The sequence below is a fragment of the Python bivittatus genome, unplaced genomic scaffold, assembly GCF_059951505.1.
Source record: "Python bivittatus isolate LINGU-HERP-01145 unplaced genomic scaffold, Pbiv_v1 ctg000700_np1212, whole genome shotgun sequence".
NCBI lineage: Eukaryota > Metazoa > Chordata > Lepidosauria > Squamata > Pythonidae > Python > Python bivittatus.
In genome coordinates this window covers 10261938-10280200 of record NW_028277098.1, presented here as the reverse complement: position 1 = coordinate 10280200, position 18263 = coordinate 10261938, and the positions used below count along the sequence as shown (strand labels likewise).

The 18263-nt window shown below is 37.9% G+C and overlaps 1 protein-coding gene across 1 annotated transcript in view; it reads left to right on the top strand.

Annotated features, from left to right (window-relative positions):
* TPR (translocated promoter region, nuclear basket protein) overlaps positions 1-15722 on the top strand; it is a 59751-nt gene extending 44029 nt beyond the window's left edge. Inside the window, exons 37-51 of the mRNA XM_007436930.4 lie at positions 232-504; positions 824-972; positions 1933-2016; positions 3582-3782; positions 5194-5328; positions 5605-5695; positions 6135-6313; positions 8539-8607; positions 9443-9537; positions 9945-10048; positions 10919-11014; positions 12352-12508; positions 13871-13989; positions 14504-14602; positions 15496-15722. Of these exons, the coding sequence (XP_007436992.1) occupies positions 232-504; positions 824-972; positions 1933-2016; positions 3582-3782; positions 5194-5328; positions 5605-5695; positions 6135-6313; positions 8539-8607; positions 9443-9537; positions 9945-10048; positions 10919-11014; positions 12352-12508; positions 13871-13989; positions 14504-14602; positions 15496-15551 (1907 nt within the window). The 3' untranslated portion in view covers positions 15552-15722. The remainder of the gene's footprint in view (positions 1-231; positions 505-823; positions 973-1932; positions 2017-3581; positions 3783-5193; positions 5329-5604; positions 5696-6134; positions 6314-8538; positions 8608-9442; positions 9538-9944; positions 10049-10918; positions 11015-12351; positions 12509-13870; positions 13990-14503; positions 14603-15495) is intronic.
* Positions 15723-18263: the final 2541 nt, after the last annotated feature.

Sequence of the window (18263 nt, the reverse complement as noted above, 5' to 3'; positions counted from 1 at the left end):
GAATACATGTCTGTCTAAATGTCATACTATATTAAGATTCATCCATCCTATTTCAGTGTAGTATATATTGGGTGTTATTCATTTCATTCTGTTACTCTGTTTTTCTGTTTTTAAGGAAGTGAGGTGACATACCTTCCAGAATTTTTTCCGCATTCTGGGCCCAAGTTCCAGCCCTCACCTTAAACATTAAAATGATGAGTGAAAGTAACCAGTGTCCTAATTTCATTTCAGCTATGCAGTCAGAAGGACCAGTGGAACACGTTCCAGTCTTTGGAAGCACGAGTGGATCTGTGCGCTCCACAAGCCCCAATGTGCAGACATCTCTTTCCCAGCCCATCTTGACGGTTCAGCAGCAGACTCAGGCCACAGCTTTTGTACAGCCTACTCAACAGAGCCATCCTCAGATCGAACCCACCGCTCAAGAGCCTTCCCCCGCCATCCTGGAGGTGGTGCAGAGCTCCCAGATGGAAAGACCTTCTACCTCAACTGCAGTGTTTGGCACAGGTTAGGTTTCTGAAAACCACCACATCTATCTTCTGCATTCACTTGTCTAGACTCAATTCCCAAATTCTCAGGAAAGAGTCACATTGGCTGGGAGTTGATACCCATCTAGATTGTGCCCAGATTAGGAAAGTTTCCATGACATAAACCTTGACAATATAATTTAAAATTAAGCAAACATTTTCAGCATTTTAGAAGGGTTGATTTTAAGCAGCCAAGCTGTCCATCAAAAGAAGAAATCCATAGTCATTGTTTTTTTTCTCCCCTTTTTCCTAGATCCTTAATGTAATCTGTTTGACTAAAGGAAGATATTCTCTTTTAGTTTCAGCTACCCCCAGTTCATCTCTGCCCAAACGAGCACGAGAGGAAGAAGAGGAGAACACTGTTGAAAACTCAGAACAGATTCCCGAGGAAATGGTTGAGATGCCTCTTTCAAAGAAACTGAGAACTGTGCAAAGAGTTGGTCCAGAGGTTTGTAAGGGAAACAATTGTGTTATGAACATCTCAAGAAAAAACAATGCAGTCTTAAATATTGGCTTTCAACCATTTTGAACGTCATCCTGTATAAGATGTAGTGGCAGACATGACAAAATAAGGTTTATTTGGTTAAAAGGCACATAATTTCTTCTTAGGTTTATTTGGGGGATACTTTCTGCCACCATGTCAAAATGATATACTTAATATCTTTAGAATGAGGTGATTTACTATTTTACCTGTTCTACCAAATGATTCAGAATTTCATAAAGATGCCTATGCATTTTCATATTTTGTTCCCCTCTCCCCCCAAAAAAGGTAATTACAGGATCAAGTCAAGCACTTATGGATGCAGTTAATGTGGATTTCTGATTATTTAAAAACAGCTTTAGGAGAGGAATCTCAAAACTCTTATTCATGCACAAAGCTTGATGCAAATCCTAGCTTTGGAGCATTAATTTAGTCACCTAAACTCCATCTCCGCATTCTTCATAGGACTTCTCATCTTCTCCTGTGGCTGCTATTTATACAGAAAAAAAAAGATGTTGATTATATGCACACCTTTAACATGATGCAAAAGTTGATTCGCAGATAAGTTTGTCCAAATCTGCAATACCATGCTTCTCATTAAAATGATCTTATATATTCATTTGCCACATATCAAATGTCAAGTACTAAAGTGATTGCAGATCAAGTGGTCTGTATTGGGGCAGTCTTTAATGTAATAATTAATCACCTTCAAATTTAAGAACTGCACATGGAAAGCAGTTATTTAAAACTTAAAGATTTGACTTAGGTAGTCATGGATCAGTAACAATATTATTGAGGTTTGCAGCTGTAGTTCTAATTAACCAACTGTTACAGTTAATAGGCCTATAAAATGCTCTGTTTCTTATGTGCACTGTATATGATCTTAGCACTTCCCAGTCAATGTAATACATTTCTGTAATATTTCAGGAGGAAGTAACTGCAGAAGAGAGCACGGATGGAGAAATAGAAGCTCAGACCTACAATCAGGATTCCCAGGATTCCATTGGAGAAGTAAGTTACTCTGTCTCTGATTGCAGGAACAGCTTCCACATCTTATTTGTATATTGTGGCAGTATCCAGAACTATCCATGTGAATGAATTAGGGTTGCTTATCAATTTTTCTCTCCAGTGGCAGTCTCCATAGGACCCTCCAATTCTCATGTAATTTTTATTATAAGAGGATTTTACATAGGCTTAAAAGACTACTGGACTCTCCAATCCTCATTCAGGGAAGCAGGCTGCTGCCAGAAGAGAGAATTAAGAAGCGCATGTGTTTCTGTGTGTGTACGCATGGCACTTTTGTATATAATACTGCACTTGCAGTCAGTAGCCTTTTATTCAACTACAAGTAGTCCTCTCTTAGTGATCACAGTTGGGACTGGCAACTTCATCACTAAGCAGTCTACCTGTATAAGTCATGCCTACCAATTCAGGCTTCCTGTATCTTACTACTCTGGGTTTGTGCAAATGTTCCATCCTTTGTTTCTTTCTCTGGGGAAGCTTTTCGTTGCATTGATGTTCTCCTGACATGCATTCTTGGTTTCTTAATTATCCTTTTGCTTAAACTAGCAGTTACACAGCTCCACCAAGTGATTAGGAGGAGCTAGGAGGTCTTTGCAGTAGTAAACACCACTTTACCTTAAGTAGATATCAATTCAGAGGCATGGCCCAAGTCAAAGAAGTAAGTTCTGAAACAGTTGGTCACATGAGTGGCCCAAGAATTGCAGACCTCAGGGTTGACACTTGACACTTTGAGCCAAGTTAATTCTTACAGCTTCACACAATAGTTTTCATTTGACATAAAGACTGAGGGCTGTGAAGACAAGGAAAGCACAGTAGGGTCCATGGGGCAAGGAAAAGTGAGGGGGATCAGGCTGATGTTAGTGTTGCAGTGCAAGCCTCACCCCTTTTCTACTGCACTGTGATGTCACGCACTCAAAAGGGGCACAGCTTGTAATGCAGAGCCCCTTTTATCATTCTGACAAAAGCAGCAAGTCCCCATGGAAGCATGTTTTTAAGTTCCTGTGCCTCCAAGCTGCCTTGGATCTGGATTCCCTCCTTATGAAAACAACAATGAGGATGATTTTGTATTGAATTAGGCTTCAACCTGTGTTTTCTGGGGGTTATGAGAGTGGAAAACGTTTTTTAAAAAGAGCCTGCCCTCAGCTTTCAGATGCCAAATGATGGGAGAACTTATTAATTAACAATTCAGTTAGCTGAAATGCTAGTTTCAGGTTACCTGTTTAATGGTGACTAATATATTTCTCATTGGGGTGCAAATTAAGAGACTTGATAAATAAACAATGAACTGTGGCTTCTATTACTAGTTTATTGTTCAGAATCAGTACATGGCTTCTTCCTTGGGATGGGCTCAGGTTTAACATATGTGTGAACCAGCCACAGTCTCCTATTTGCTACAGCTTTTAAAGCTGAGCTAGGGAAGGTTTTAGCCCCATGAGGAACTTCCATTCATTTGTATCCAGTTTTACCAAGAAAAATAATAGTGATGATGGTTGTTAATAGTAATTTTTTTTTTTTAATTCCCCTGTCCATTATTGTCTTCCTCTTGTTTGAAGGGTGTTACACAGGGCGAGTATACACCTATGGAGGATAGTGAGGAAACTTCTCAGTCCCTCCCAATAGACCTTGGACCTCTTCAGTCAGATCAGCAGAATACAACCTCATCCCAAGAGTGTCAGGGCAAGAGAGATGATGTCATTGTCATTGACAGCGATGATGAAGAGGATGATGATGAGGAAAATGATGGCGAAGCAGAAGTAATATGTAGTACATTTGTTTTGTTATTGAAAATATATACATGTATATTGAAGAAGCAGCTAAGCATTTAACACCCCTAAAATTCCTATGATGGCTCCCCAGTTTCTATGTATAGGCCCTCACTGGGTATCATTCAGTATTGATTGTGGCTTTTTGTAGTCACTGTAGAAGCAAATATTACATTTCTTGAAACACCGTCAGCTAATACACTGGACTTTGGTATTCCTGAGTCTGCTAGACAGGTCACCTCCAGTTTCCTTTTCAAAGTGAATACCATGAAGAAGGAGGTGCTCAGTTCTGTTAAATAGTAAAAAGAATGTATTTTACTAATTTAAAACTGCATTATCATTTTATTTGTAAAGGTTACATAAATTCTGAATTGAGGGTTGGAACTGTGTAGATGGGCTATTGCTGCTGCTTTTTTTAATGTGTGGCAGATGCAGTATCTACATGTGTGCCAATGAATAAAAAGTCACTGTTATCCATGCTAATATGGCAATATTTTGATTCAGTGAGATTATGTTTCAAAATACTATAATGCATTAAATCTACTCAATTTTATTGTAATTATTAACCAGCACAAAGCAAGTATAACAGTAGACTTAAGAATAAAACTAAATGACAGGAGTAAGTATAAAACAGCAATATAAGTAATTTTTAAAAATCAGTAGACACTTTTCCATATACAGCTTTTCCTTTTATATTCTCCTTTCTACATATCGTCCCTTAACTTCAGTAGCTGTTAATGTAACATTTAAAATAATATAAACAACCGAGTTTTCACTGAAATTTCCCTTACTTCGGTTTATATAGTTTTCAGAAGCATATCTTCTCTTCAAATACTTCCTAAAAAGATTTTTGATCAAGGAAAGATTAATACTAGCCAGATGTAGTTTTCATGTGAGCGGACACATTGCTGCAAAGATCGATAGGGAATGATAATCAAATCTGATTCCCCCAGAATGCATGGTGGTATTCCTCTATGTCCATAATTGTTACCTTTGACATGTATGAGTATGATGTAGAAACAGAACAATGGCAATTGCAGAATCTGATGCTTTTATCAAAACACAATGCTGCTTTCATTATTTGCCCCCTGTCCCCTCCTCTCTGACAGATGCCTCTGATACAAAATATGCATTGTGCTTTTTCCTACCTAAAAGTACTTCTTCATTTTTTTACAACTGATGGTCAAAAGCTAGGGCTGCTAGAAATTATCGTAGGCATCTCTCTGAGAACCCAGCCATATTTTACTCTTTATGCCCCTTTCTGCCTTTTGTGACAACAGCATTTTATTATTTGAAATATCACATCTTTTAATTCTCAAAGATCCATTTAATTCTCAAAGAAAGCATGATTTCATCCCACTGTACAGGGTTCAATATTCTTAGAAAAAATAATCTTTTTTAGGAATATGAAGATGAAGAAGAAGATGATGAGGATGATGATGACGAAGACACAGGAATGGGGGATGAAGGTGAAGATAGCAATGAAAGCACTGGCAGTGTGGATGGTAATGATGGATATGAAGCAGATGATGCTGAGGTATGTTGTTTGTTGCTAATCTGGATATATTAGTAATGATTTTAAAAATCATCTTTTATATGCAGATCTTCTTTGATCCCATGGAGAAAATATTCTTCGAATTATCATAGCAGTGATAGGTAGCCTTTTGGCTTGAAGCACTGGAGATAATTTGTCAGTTAAGAAAGAATCTTAAAGGCTAAGAGGAAATGTCATTTTTTTTTCTCCCCGCCCCTTCCCCTCTCCCCCCATTGGCATTACGGTTAATTCCTGAGATCCACTGTTTACTTATTTCAGGGTGCTGATGGAATGGATCCCAGTACAGAAACTGAAGAGAGTATTGCTGGAGGTGAAAATAGCCAGAGGGCAGCTGACTCCCAAAACTGCGGTATGATTAATTTGAAGTTTTCTGTAACAGTACATGCTTGTAAAGGAAACCATCTTTCTGGCAGGTAATTCACTAACAGTATCCATGTTCTATGCCCTTGATTTTGGAAAAATATGTATAAATGGTTTTAAATCATGATGTTTTCTCTTTTGCTCATTGCTTCTGTTTCTTTTTGCTGGATGAATATCGAATTCCTTATCACAACTAAGTGAAGAGCTTTGAAACCTCTGAAAGTTTAAAATCAGAGTCCTCTGCCTTGGTTTAATTGTACCTCAACAAAATGTTCTTGTTTTCTTAGCTCAAGGTTCCTTGCTGGGGATGTATTGAAATCTTCATTCCAGAAAATATAATTGAACATGGTTTAGGATGCACGAAATGATCAACAAGAGATTTGGAGTTACAGATGTGCTTTTGTAATTATATGTTTCTATATCATCAGGTGATGGGAGCTCAGGTGCTGCAGAGTCCACCTTCTCCCAGGAAAGCCCAAGGGAGCAGCAGCCAACATCTGCTTCTGAGAGACAGGTTCCACGTCCACCTCGGCCTCATCCTTTACCTCCACGATTAACCATCCATGCTATTCCTGCTCCGCCACAGGAGCTGGGACCGCCAGTGCAGGTGCGAGAACCACGAGGAAAATTACCTTGAAAAGTTCTTGCTCATTTGCCTTTGAAAAATTTCTCATTGCTTATTTGTATCAGCAAAAATACAAATCTCTGGGTAGTTATGAATCTCTGTAGCTGGGCCAGGTTTTACTTTTCTCTGCAAATTTTGCAGGATGCTTGGACAAAAAGAGCGATAAAAAGGTTCAGGTTGTACTTGTACCGTGTACTTGGTATGTATTTTGAAATTCTAATCCTTTTAAACTAAAATATAAATTAATTATCAAAGAAGAGTATCATTTCTACTTATATATCCAGTGGGGCATAATATATTGATCGATCGATTGATCAATCCTTAGGAGAGAGACAGAGAGATGTTCATTAAACTGAAAGATCAAAACCAAATTACTTAGTATACTTTATAGCAATGTGAGGTTTGAGCTCAAGTTTCCTAGTTGTATAATGCAGTCCTTTGTAGGCCTATTCAGAAGGAAATCCTACTGAGTCCAGTAAGACTCAGACCCAAGTAAGCAATCAATTACAAGCAGAAACGGGTAGCCTGTGGCTCTCCAAATGTTCTTGAATTATCATCACCCCAGCCAGCATGGGCAGTGGTCACTGGAGCCAAAGGCAATAATATCTCAAGTAACAAAGATTGCCTTTGATGTTTAGGATTGTAGTTTGTCCAGTGCTTTATTATACTGCTGGCTCTTTCAGTTTTATTTTAGCTATTTCCATTTAATTTATCAAAATAAGAAGCTAGAAGCACTTGCAAAAAGCTTTCCATAACCATGTGCAATGAATGGTGGGAGTCTGACCAGTTATAGAAAGGCAGGATTGGTCCTCCTGAGACTTTACCGGGCCTTAGCAAGCAAATAGATAAAGACTTCTCAATGCTTTGCTTGCTCATGCTCCTCATGATGAAGGAGACAAAGGGTCAACTTTTCACCTGGAATTTCTACAAAAGTTGATCCAGTATGAGTGTGATCATTTGAAGAAAGTTCTGGTGGAGGCTGAACTGGACAGCTCCTGGTTTCCTTTACATCAGACTTCGATGTCTATGTAAGTTGAAAGGCTCCCCCGCTTGTTTTCTGTATCCAATAAAAACAATATCTGACATTTTTTCCAGCAGCAGAAGCCGTGATCTTTTTTTTCCCTTTTGTTCAAGTCTGCCATCACATGTTAAAAATTCATGTTGTATCAAATATGTGTGTAATATGCTTTAAATGTAATATTAACAGGGACTTGAGACCATTAATTTTAAGTACAACGTAAAATAAGCTACTGTTTACTAAGAATAGAGGAAAGGGTATGCTAAATTGCTACTGTGTAACCTTGAAGACACTGTTATTTGCTGAAGAAGATCCATTACATTTTCCATTTTAAATTGCCTTACTGCCAGTGGGCTACCTAAAACACATCTCTGTGGACATTTGCTCTATGCCTTCATGTTTTTTTTTCCTAAATCCATCCACATCTTCAAAAGGAATGGTGCCATTTGAGGATAAAAGAGAAATAGAGCTTGCCTCTCCCCTTGCTTCCTTTCCCATTAGATTGGGTGGTGCATCTAGTGCTTACTTGTTTTGTGCTCTCAGTCTACGCAGTTGAAGAGAGTTGTCAGGAGGGAATTTCATTAAAGTAGATGTTTAAAGACAGGATGCTCTAGAATGTGCTTTTAAAGTGGACCAAGTTGACCTTGATTTCCTGGATCAGTGTTTGAATGTTGTATAGTTTATCCTTTAGAGACTTTCTGGATGTCACACTCCCCCCCGCCCCCAAAATAAAAATTCTTAAAATGCCTACACATACTTATTCTAAGGAGAAATATTTTCAAATGCTTACATTGAGTGAGAATGTATACTGAGAAAATACATTAGAATTCATAGTCAAGCATGAATTGTGCACAAATATGTGCATTTTCAAATTGCAGATTATCAGGCAGATTGATTTAAGAATAAGCATTTGCGGGACTGGCAGTGGCTGGGTTCATCCTTGCATCCTGCCATTTCTTGGAAAAGCAACAACCAACCTAACACTGAACCATAAATCATGGCTAACAAATATTATGGCTGGATACATCTAGCATTTCAGGCCAAAGTCAACCAAATCATATTCCAGCCTAGCACAATGTAAGAATCCAGTCAGTCTGAAAACAGAACCATCTTCCCATCCCTATATTAAAAAACTGGGATTTTCGACTGAAATCACTAAAGCATTTTTAAAATTTTCTTGACTATATAGAGGATACAAATGACTCGGAGGCAGTCCGTGGGACGTGGACTCCAACTAACTCCGGGCATTGGTGGTATGGTAAGTAATAAACATTTTTAAATCTATAAAAAATTGTGCTATGGCAGGCCCTTAATTTACTTAACTCAGTGTTGTCCAAACTTGGCCACATTAAGATGAGTGGACTTCAACTCCCAGAATTCTATGCTGGCTGGGGAATTCTGGGAGTTGAAGTCCACTCATCTTAAAGTGGCCAAGTTTGGACAACACTGACTTAACTGCTTGCTGGCACTGTTAATCTTATTGGGAGGCAGAGGGGTTCTTTACTGAACCGGAAATACTTTGAAATAAGCCCCATTTTGGTTGAGGAAAGAATAATATGTTTTTAATTAAAATAACAAAATGGACTTTTGTAATAGATACAAGCCCATCCACTCCTGACTGAAAATGGTTTAGTGGTGGTACTGTGGCAGATGCTCCATTCCCAGGTGGACGTTACCTCCCAACTGGAATTTGGAGCTGTTTCTTACTACTTAGATAACCTACTCCTCTTTCATTGGAATGGCACTGTTTATCCAGCTGTATAGTTTATTTTGCTTTCTGGATTGGACAGTGTGTTATAGCTTCCTACCCTTGATAAACCAGATGGGTCAAAGGCTTATTAATGGGTCAGTACAAAATTCTTCAGCTGAAATGTTTTAGTTATTCCAGAGTTTATTACCTTCAATTTCTTGTAAGTACTCATTCACTAAGTTGTACCAGTAAGATTCAAAATAAAGATTGTGCAAATCTATAAAGTAAATCTAACCTTTTTTTTAAAATCTGTTTAGTAGTGAGCATGGCATGATGGATGATACTTTTAAGGAAGGAAAGCACTGCAAATCGCTGTTTGCATTTTTTTCAAATCTCTCTGTAGCAGCAACATTTCTTCGATGATGAAGACCGGACAGTTCCAAGCACCCCAACATTGGTGGTACCGCATCGTACAGATGGATTTGCAGAAGCAATTCAGTAAGTGTATTCTGACCAGTAAAAAAGCAGCAAACTTTAAATACTACAGAATGTGTGGATTTCTTCACTCAGTATATATTAACCTTATCCCTTATTTATTTATTTATTTATTTGTCTGTCTGTCTGTTCATTCAACTTGTATAGCCGCCCATCTCACATGCGTGACTCTTAGAAACACTAACACGTAACCAAAGACATAACAAAAAACAATTTAAAAACATTAAAAACAATAAAAACTATTAAAACCATAGGAGGAGTCCTGTGTTAAAAACCGAATAGAAATACATTTTCAGTTACCAGAAATATTTTATTGCAGTTCCTTTATCATTTCCATTTTTTTCTCTGATTCTCATAGTGATGCAGAATTAGTTAGTGATGGGTAAAACAGAATGTAATCTGTCTTCCAGTTCTCCTCAGGTTGCTGGAGTTCCTCGATTCAGGTTTGGACCTCCTGAAGATATGCCACAAACCTCTGGCCAGTCAGATCTTGGGCAACTTGCATCACAAGGAGGTACAGATATCTGAACTTGCACTTCTGTTTTGTTTTGTTTTGTTTGCCTTTGAGCCAGTCTTGACTCCTGGTGACTGCCTGGACGAGTCCCTGCAGTTTTCTTGGCAAGATTTCAGAAGTGGTTTGCCATTGCCTCCTTCCTAGGGCTGAGAGAGAGGGACTGGCCCAAGGTCACTCAGCTGGCTTTGTTCCTAAAGCAGGACTAGAACTCACGGTCTCCCCGTTTCTAGCCTGGTGCCTTAACCACTACCCCAAACTGGCTCCCTTTATTTTTAGCAGGCTGCATAAAATGTAATTCAAAAAGAATTCAAACTGGAGAACTTCCTGCTGCCATTCTAACAAAGAGAAGTGCAAGCAAATACAGATACAAAAATGAAAAAGAATCTCTGAGGTCACTTTCCTTAGATCATTTGCCGCCTCTTTAAAAGCACACACCCACACATTTCTCCACATTTTGTTAGGATTTGTGCTTATGAAATTCTCTAAATGATACATACAATATGGATATAAAACATAAATGGTTATGAGATTTCATATCCATTAAAATATGGATCTGAGATTTCAAAATGAACTTTAAATTGTATTGTCGAAGGCTTTCACTTTAAATTGTTACCTTTTAAATGTTGCATTGCGCCCAGTATATTAGAAAAAAATTCTGAAGGTTTCCCATGTAAATTGCTATATTTTTCTCTGCTTTTTCGAAGTATGAAGGTTAGGTGAGCTTTGAATTTCTTTTTTTTTTTTTAACCCGTTTTAGGGTTAAAGACCATTGGGCCTTTCTGTTAAGATGGCAGGGAATCAAATGCTTTCTTGGCTGTATATTGTGCCTTTGAGGCTGCGTCAAAGTAACTCATGTCAAATTGTTGATAGGGCTAGGGATGTATGAAACACCTCTCTTTCTTGCCCATGAAGAAGAATCAGGAGGTCGTAGTGTCCCAACAACTCCACTACAAGTTGCAGCACCTGGTGAGCTCAGTTTCTACAAGTTATGCATTCATAAGGGGTGTTGTTCTTGTTATGACAGAATGTTTGTTGACAGAAATGGAGCTATTTGGTGGAAAACAGATGTTGATATCCAGAGAGACACTAACTGGTAGTTCTCAAGTAGAGGTTAGAAACAAATCTGTGTAAGTAGAGAAGCAGGGTGTCTGTGATGCTAAATTTCTTATGATCTTGAACAAAGAATCCTTTATTTAGCGTAGAGCACTAAGGGCATTTTTTTTTTTAAAAAAAAAAGCAAAATCAGAAAACCTCTAGAAAATGTTGTAGGTAAGTAAAATCAAAAGATCAAAGTTTATTATCACTTTCACATAATAGAAACTCTGTACAGGTAGTCTCCGGGTTAAGAATGCCCAGTTTACAGATGACCCATAGTTAAGAATGGAGCCTATTGTAGCAAAATGCAAGTTAAATACACAATGGTTCCAGTTTATTACACAATGCTACTTACAGAATATTATACAATAATACAGTTCTGGCTTACATAACAAGCTGATTTAAGGACAGACCTTGGGAATTGAACTCGTTCTTAAACTGAGGACTACCTGTACTTTATGATACTCTAGTCTCTTTCCTTCCCCAATTTCTCCCACTTCCTCTTATGCTGTGTCTATACCGAAGTAGACATCTGTTTTCCATACAATATCTCACAAATCCCTAATTATCTTCTCTCATCCTGATCCTCTCCCCTACCCCAAATGAACATAAAATTCAATCTTCTTTACCACAAGGAAGGCAGTGAAGCCATTGCTTTACAACCAGAGACTTCTAAAACTCACCACAGGCCACAGTTTTCCTGTGGTTGCACTTGCCCTGAAAGCAGTAAACATGTGTTTACTGAATCTGTAATGCAGACATAGGCAATCTTTGGGAAGCCGGGGGCATTTTTAACTTTTTTTTGAGAGTCCAGGAATCACGGTGGGTGAAGCTGCTATGATTTGGCTTTAGTAGAGAATTTGGGGGCGGTGGGGTTAATTTGAAAGCCATGTTAAACCTTTTGAAGGATTTGGTAAGATGCTGCACTACAAATGTTTAGCAATAGGGGCTAGAGGAGTGCATAGGGATAGAGTTGGCAGATTTAATATTTTGATGCTGCCAATTGTTCTGACCTGCATGAAACAGAAGCAAGGCGTGTAAAGAATGTTCAACAATATAGATATGTATACCAATACACATACAGCACATATTTCTATTTTCCAAACCTTGGGGGGGGGGGGTTTATTGTGGCATTTAGTGTGATGGGGAGAGAGAAAGCATAATATAGCTTTGGCTTACACTCTGCTGTCACCACCCTCTACTTCCAGTATCTGTATTTACTGAAAGCGCCTCCGCTGATGCTTCAGAACATGCCTCCCAGTCTGTTCCAATGGTTACAACTTCGACTGGTAACTTATCAACCACTTCAGAATCTGGAACAGGAGATGATGGCGATGAGGTTTTTGTGGAGGCAGAATCAGAAGGGTAAGCTGAAAATTTCAGTTGGCTAAGACCAGATTTTGCCTGCAAAAGCACCGGAGCAACTTGGGTACAACCTAATTGAAATGCCTATGTTCTGATCATTCATTACCTGTCACGGAATATTTTTATAATTTTCAATCAAACAATATGGTGGTTTGACCTATCAGAATATTTCCACCTCTCCAAGAGTAATATACTCTTCACTCCCTCCCAGTCTGAGAACACTCTAATACTCATTCATGTAAAGCTCAATATGTGTGGATAGGATGTGTTGTGCCACAACAGATGGATTGCCTAAGGCAGAATTTCAGTTCTCTGTTCCTGCTAGGCTGTGGCAGCAACAACACTGCCAGATTAACTTACACCTGGGCCTGTAGCATTCTGCCAATTATTTATTATTATTAGTCCTTAGGAGTTGCTTTCCTCTTTGTTCCCTCTTCAGGGATACAGTCCTTAAATAAAATTGCCAGATTGTTCCAGAGTGTGATTTGCAAGTTCATTAGAATCATACTGGAAAGTAGCATTCATAGCAGTCTAGTTCAGACTAGTTATCTTTTGATATTGGGGACATTGAAACTTAACAGCAAGCTAAATTGGGAAGTACCAGTAAATTCTTTGGGGACATTTGTATGCAACAGAGTGAGTATTTTTTCTTTTATCTGACTTTGTTGCTCTGGCTAAGGCTAAGTGTTGTTAATTCTGGATAGTGATGTACTTTTTTTATTGATCACAATCTGTCTACAGAGCCACTACTATTAAATTTGCTAGATGAGTTCAGTAACTTCATTGCCAAATTTTCATGGAGTTCGATTGAGCTTTTTGAAAAACTGCCTTCCTTTAGAGACTAAAGTTTTCTTGGAGCAAGGCATCATTATTATTTTGCTCAACTGTAATAGTCTCAATACATACTGCTTGTAGTCAAGATCAGCCAAGAACTGACACAGAACTGGAGAAAACCAATGAGATTCACTTCCCTGCCTCCATTTTTGCTTGCCCCTACCACCAAAGAGAGGAGTCCTTGCAAAACGAAAGCCTCCCTGCTGGTTCTCACAGATATGACGACTGTTACTTTGCTAGAACATAAAGACCAAATGTGGTTTCATCACTGAATATCTGTCATCTCCTGTACCATAACTAGGTGTTGGTGAACATAAAGTGTAAGGTGTTTTCAGAGTTATAATGGTTTTCTGAATAAAAGATAAGATATTCCAGAGGGCCTTAAAGACTTGGCTGTTCTCCCAGGCCCTAGGCAAGGTTGGCTGAAACCCCTTGTGGGATGTGTTTGTATGTATATGTTTTATGTGTTATGGTTGTTGTTGTTATTCACATTTCACTGTTCTTCTGTGTGTATCACTTTTCTTCTAGAATTACTTCAGAGGTAGGCCTAGACATTGATAGCCAGCAAGAGGAAGAATCATCTCAAGCACCTGATGAATCAGATCTTCCTTCTACCAGTCAAGATCCTCCTTCTAGTTCATCTGCAGGTATGTAGAGCCCCACCAAATCCTGGATCTGGAGAATCATCATTTCGAGTACTTAATGAATTTTCATTGATATGGGACAGCAGAAAAAGGATAATTAAGCCCTAGATAGCTTTGTATTTCCCCACCATTTCAATTGTTATTGTAGAAAAGTTTGCAGTCTATAAATATGAGGAGGAAGGATTTGCACTGATCAAACTCTGCAGCTTGAAGATCCAGTTGGGGATAAACTCTGGTCATCAATCTTCCAAATGTTTGACAAAGCACTTTTTAAAAAGTATGTTGGGATTATTGTAGTTTAGGAATTTGTCTGCATTTCCACTGATTATTGAAGTTCCATACAAAAATAACTATTCACATGAACTACATAGCTGCATGTAAAAAAAAAGACTGCCAGTTATTTTCTAGATAAAGATTTTATTTGTTGTACCCACACAGGCTTGCAGTACAAAAATCAAGAATAATACTGCTAGCATGGCTATTAAAAAAAATTGATACCCAACTATTTCTTTTTCAGATACAAGTAGTAATCATCCCAAACCCTTCCGACGGGTTAGACTTCAGCCTCCAACCTTAAGGGCTGGAGTTCGTGGTCGTCAGTTTAATAGACACAGGGGTGAGTGAGTTTCAATCCTAGTGGAGCTTAGTTAAATAAGTTACATTACTTACTGTTAAGAAAAATAAAGTAACATTTATTTTTATTTATTTATTTTATTTATATATCACATTTATATAGCCGCCCATCTCACACAAAGTGTCTCTGGGCGGCATGTAAATGTGATATATAAATAAAATAAACATTTAATAGCTTGACAGCCACCAACATTATGCATATGGCTTAGAAATTTTGGGAAATTGTAGAATTCTGAACCCTGATTGCTTTTATTTTTTATTTATTTGTTTTCAGCTGAATTGGTTGTTTCAGTCAAAAAGAAAATTAAAACATTTAAAGAAGATTCAGAATAGAGTTTAGTAAAGAGTAACTAAAGTAACTAGCGAAAATAAAATACATTAGATGAACTTTAAAAACAAATAGTAATTTCTAAGCTCGAATTTTTTTAAAAATGAAAATCTTGTCAGAAGGAATATCTGTAATTGCTTAACAAAGCTCTCTGCCTTAAATATGGATATTAATTTCATTTAATGGTAATTCTAAGACCCTCATTTTTACTAACAGTGTTGCTGTAATTTCCAGAGAATTATTTCTCTAACTTTAGGAGGAAAGCAAGCTTGTTCCCATTAATATTTGAACAAACTTTAAGATACTCCCCATTCAGCTTCCTGATGTAAACTTCATTAAGATGGGTGTAATGGAACAGAATTCTCCACTCCAAATTGAGGATGTGGTGACTGTTAAGCTTTTGACAATGATGTTCAAAATAAGATATGGAATGATTATTTTAAAATAATGTGGCAGGCGGATTCTCATAATGCTGATGTTTAAAATATCAAAAGGCAAATAGAAGTTAATTGAAGCAAAAATATATGACTGCTGTATCTTTCTTGCAGGTGTAACTCATGCGATGGGTGGCAGAGGAGGCCTGAACAGAGGCAATATTAATTAAATGCTGTACAGATTTTGGAAATGGTGTATACTGGTTAGTCTGCCTTTATTCTGCATTAGTATAATAGCTGCCAAGCTTAAAGCAGTTTTTTTTTTAATGTTCAATTTGGATCGTTGTATGAACATTTGATTGTCTTTTATTAATAAAAACTAGAGAAACTGCCACACAGAAGCATTTCTTTCGGGTCTTTGAGTTTCCGCATTACTGTGCAGGGCACTTGTACCAAGCGTTGGACACAGTCTGCCCAGTTTCTGTTGTAACTGGTCTTGCTATTCTGCTGCCCACATTCAAGCTGTAGTAGTTATCTGAAAGAGAATGGAGTGGGAGAACAGGGCTGTTAGATCACATCTCACTAAGTATTAACAGTTGGAATATAATTGATAATGTGAATCTTCAGCTCAAGATGAGCATTTCTTTCCATGCAATCTCAATCATTTGGAAAGAGGCAATAAGGCAATTCTTCCTCCTTCACAGCTTGCAAGGGAACCTTTGATACTTCAGAGATTCCTCCTAGGGACAGATAACACTGAGCAACTCAGCAACTGAGAGAAGAATGGATTTGCCTCATTTATCTGCTGGTATTGGGGGAAACGGAATTTTCAGTCAGATAGAAACCAGTCAGGTAGAAAACCATAAAAAACCATAGAAAATTCAGTCAGATCAAACCAGAGCACAGAAGGGGCCTGTATTTATTTTTTGAGATAGCCTAAAGTTTTCTTTCAGCACCAGGCTCTTAACATAATAGAGGCTTCCTTTAAAAAGCTCAAGGAAAGAAACCTCTTCTATCAAACAGCCCAGCACTGTTGTAAGCATGCTAGGCTTTTTAAAGAGTAAAGAAGGATGGAAGAAACCTCTTGACCATCTTAAACTTTTAGGAAATAAATGCAAATTCTGCCTACCTTGCTGTGAATACTTCCTATTCCCTAATCCAGGAAAGACAAATGCTAGCCAACTATGGTCTTGCTAGCATTTGTCCCACCATGGATCTATTGAGATCAAAATATCCAAATTTAGTTGCAGCAGGATCCATGGGATTGAATTTAATATCTTGCATAGCCCCATGCTGGCTGATTTCATACATCACACAAAGTCAGTGTTTTGTTTTGTTTTTTCTTTTTAACTTGTCTTGCACTTTTGGCCAACTCCTAGTTTGTTTTCTTCCTTTTAAAGCACCAATTGCAGCAAAAAAAAAGAATGTTTTACACTACACTTATCATGCAAAGACACAGTTGCCGACAGAAAGCCAACAATAACATTGTTTTGAATAGTTGAACAAGCCATGATTTTCCCTCATCTTGTTTATACATCCTATCAAGCCCTGAATAAACAAACAAAAAAATGAACCCTGTGGCTTAGCACAGCAGCATTAGTATTTTGCCTCTGTGGGGGGTTCATAGCACACTAAATTCTAAACATGGATTAACAAGCCATAATTATGGTGCTCAGATAACAAGCTATTTTCAGATGATAAATGATACTATGGCATAACATGATGGGCCTGATTCATAAGTGCCCTGACAACAATTTGGTCGTTAAAACATTGAACCGCAAGCTATCCAATCCTATTTTAGCCTGACCTAGCACATGGTGTAACTTCAGCTACTGAGGAAAAAGAAAGATGTAGTCGTCCAATGATATAAAGACATTTGTTCCCTAAAACATTGTAAAACATTAGTAGTTCTAACCTAAATAAATAAATAGAGCTGAATTTTTCCACCCAATTTCTTTTCTGAAGAGGTAGCAGCACCTGGTCCCCCTTTACTAATCTCAGATGTCAAGCAGGGTCAGATTAGAACTAGGTCACGAGAGCTACTGGGAATTCCAGGGTTGTATACTACACTAGGAATTCTTTAAAAGCTTTCTGGAAGAAGGCAGTGGCAACTCACTTCTATAACTCTGTCAAGAAAACTCCAGGGATGTGGTTACCAGGAGTCAAGCCAGACTCAAAGACCTTGACTGTGTTTCTTGATACACTTTGGGTATCTAGAGCACTTAGCACACTATGAAAGAGTGCAGTTCCATTCTACACAAAGAGACCTACTATCAAGTGATGTGTTGTATATATGTATGTATATACATAAAACAGGGCTTTAAAAATGGCTACTCACCAGTTATTTCATATTTGAAATTCATATCCAAATAAACCGCATGTGTTTTCCTGTTTAAACAATTTCTAAAAGTGGAATGCTCCTAACTTCTACAACTATCATTTTTCACTTGCCCTTCAAAACTATATTTTTGTTCAGCCCTTCAAGATATTTTAAGGAGAGAACAGAAGTGTGGCATGTGACTGTTCTGAAACGGAGGATCTCAAGAGAACTACAAAAAGTCTGGTGAGAAGCAGCCTTAAATAGCTGGCAGTGTCAGAGGTGATTGTCATGTACTATAGCCGAAACATACCTTTAGCGAATGCATAGTAATCATATCCATCCACCTTCTCCTCATTAGGGACAGATATAACAGAATTAAATTCTTTTGGAAATCCTCTCCAATATGATGTAATTTTAACCTCTGGCTGCAGTATTCCTGCAAACACAAAACGATCTCTTTTGAAATTAAGAAAATGATATAAAACCATTCAGAAGTTACTGTATTTTTCCAACTATAAGACGATACTTTTTTCTAAAATCCTTACACTAAAAATTGAAGGGCGTCTTATTCAAGGAAGTAAGCCGAGGAGAGAACCGCACCTGCAGACAGGCTTCCTCCTAT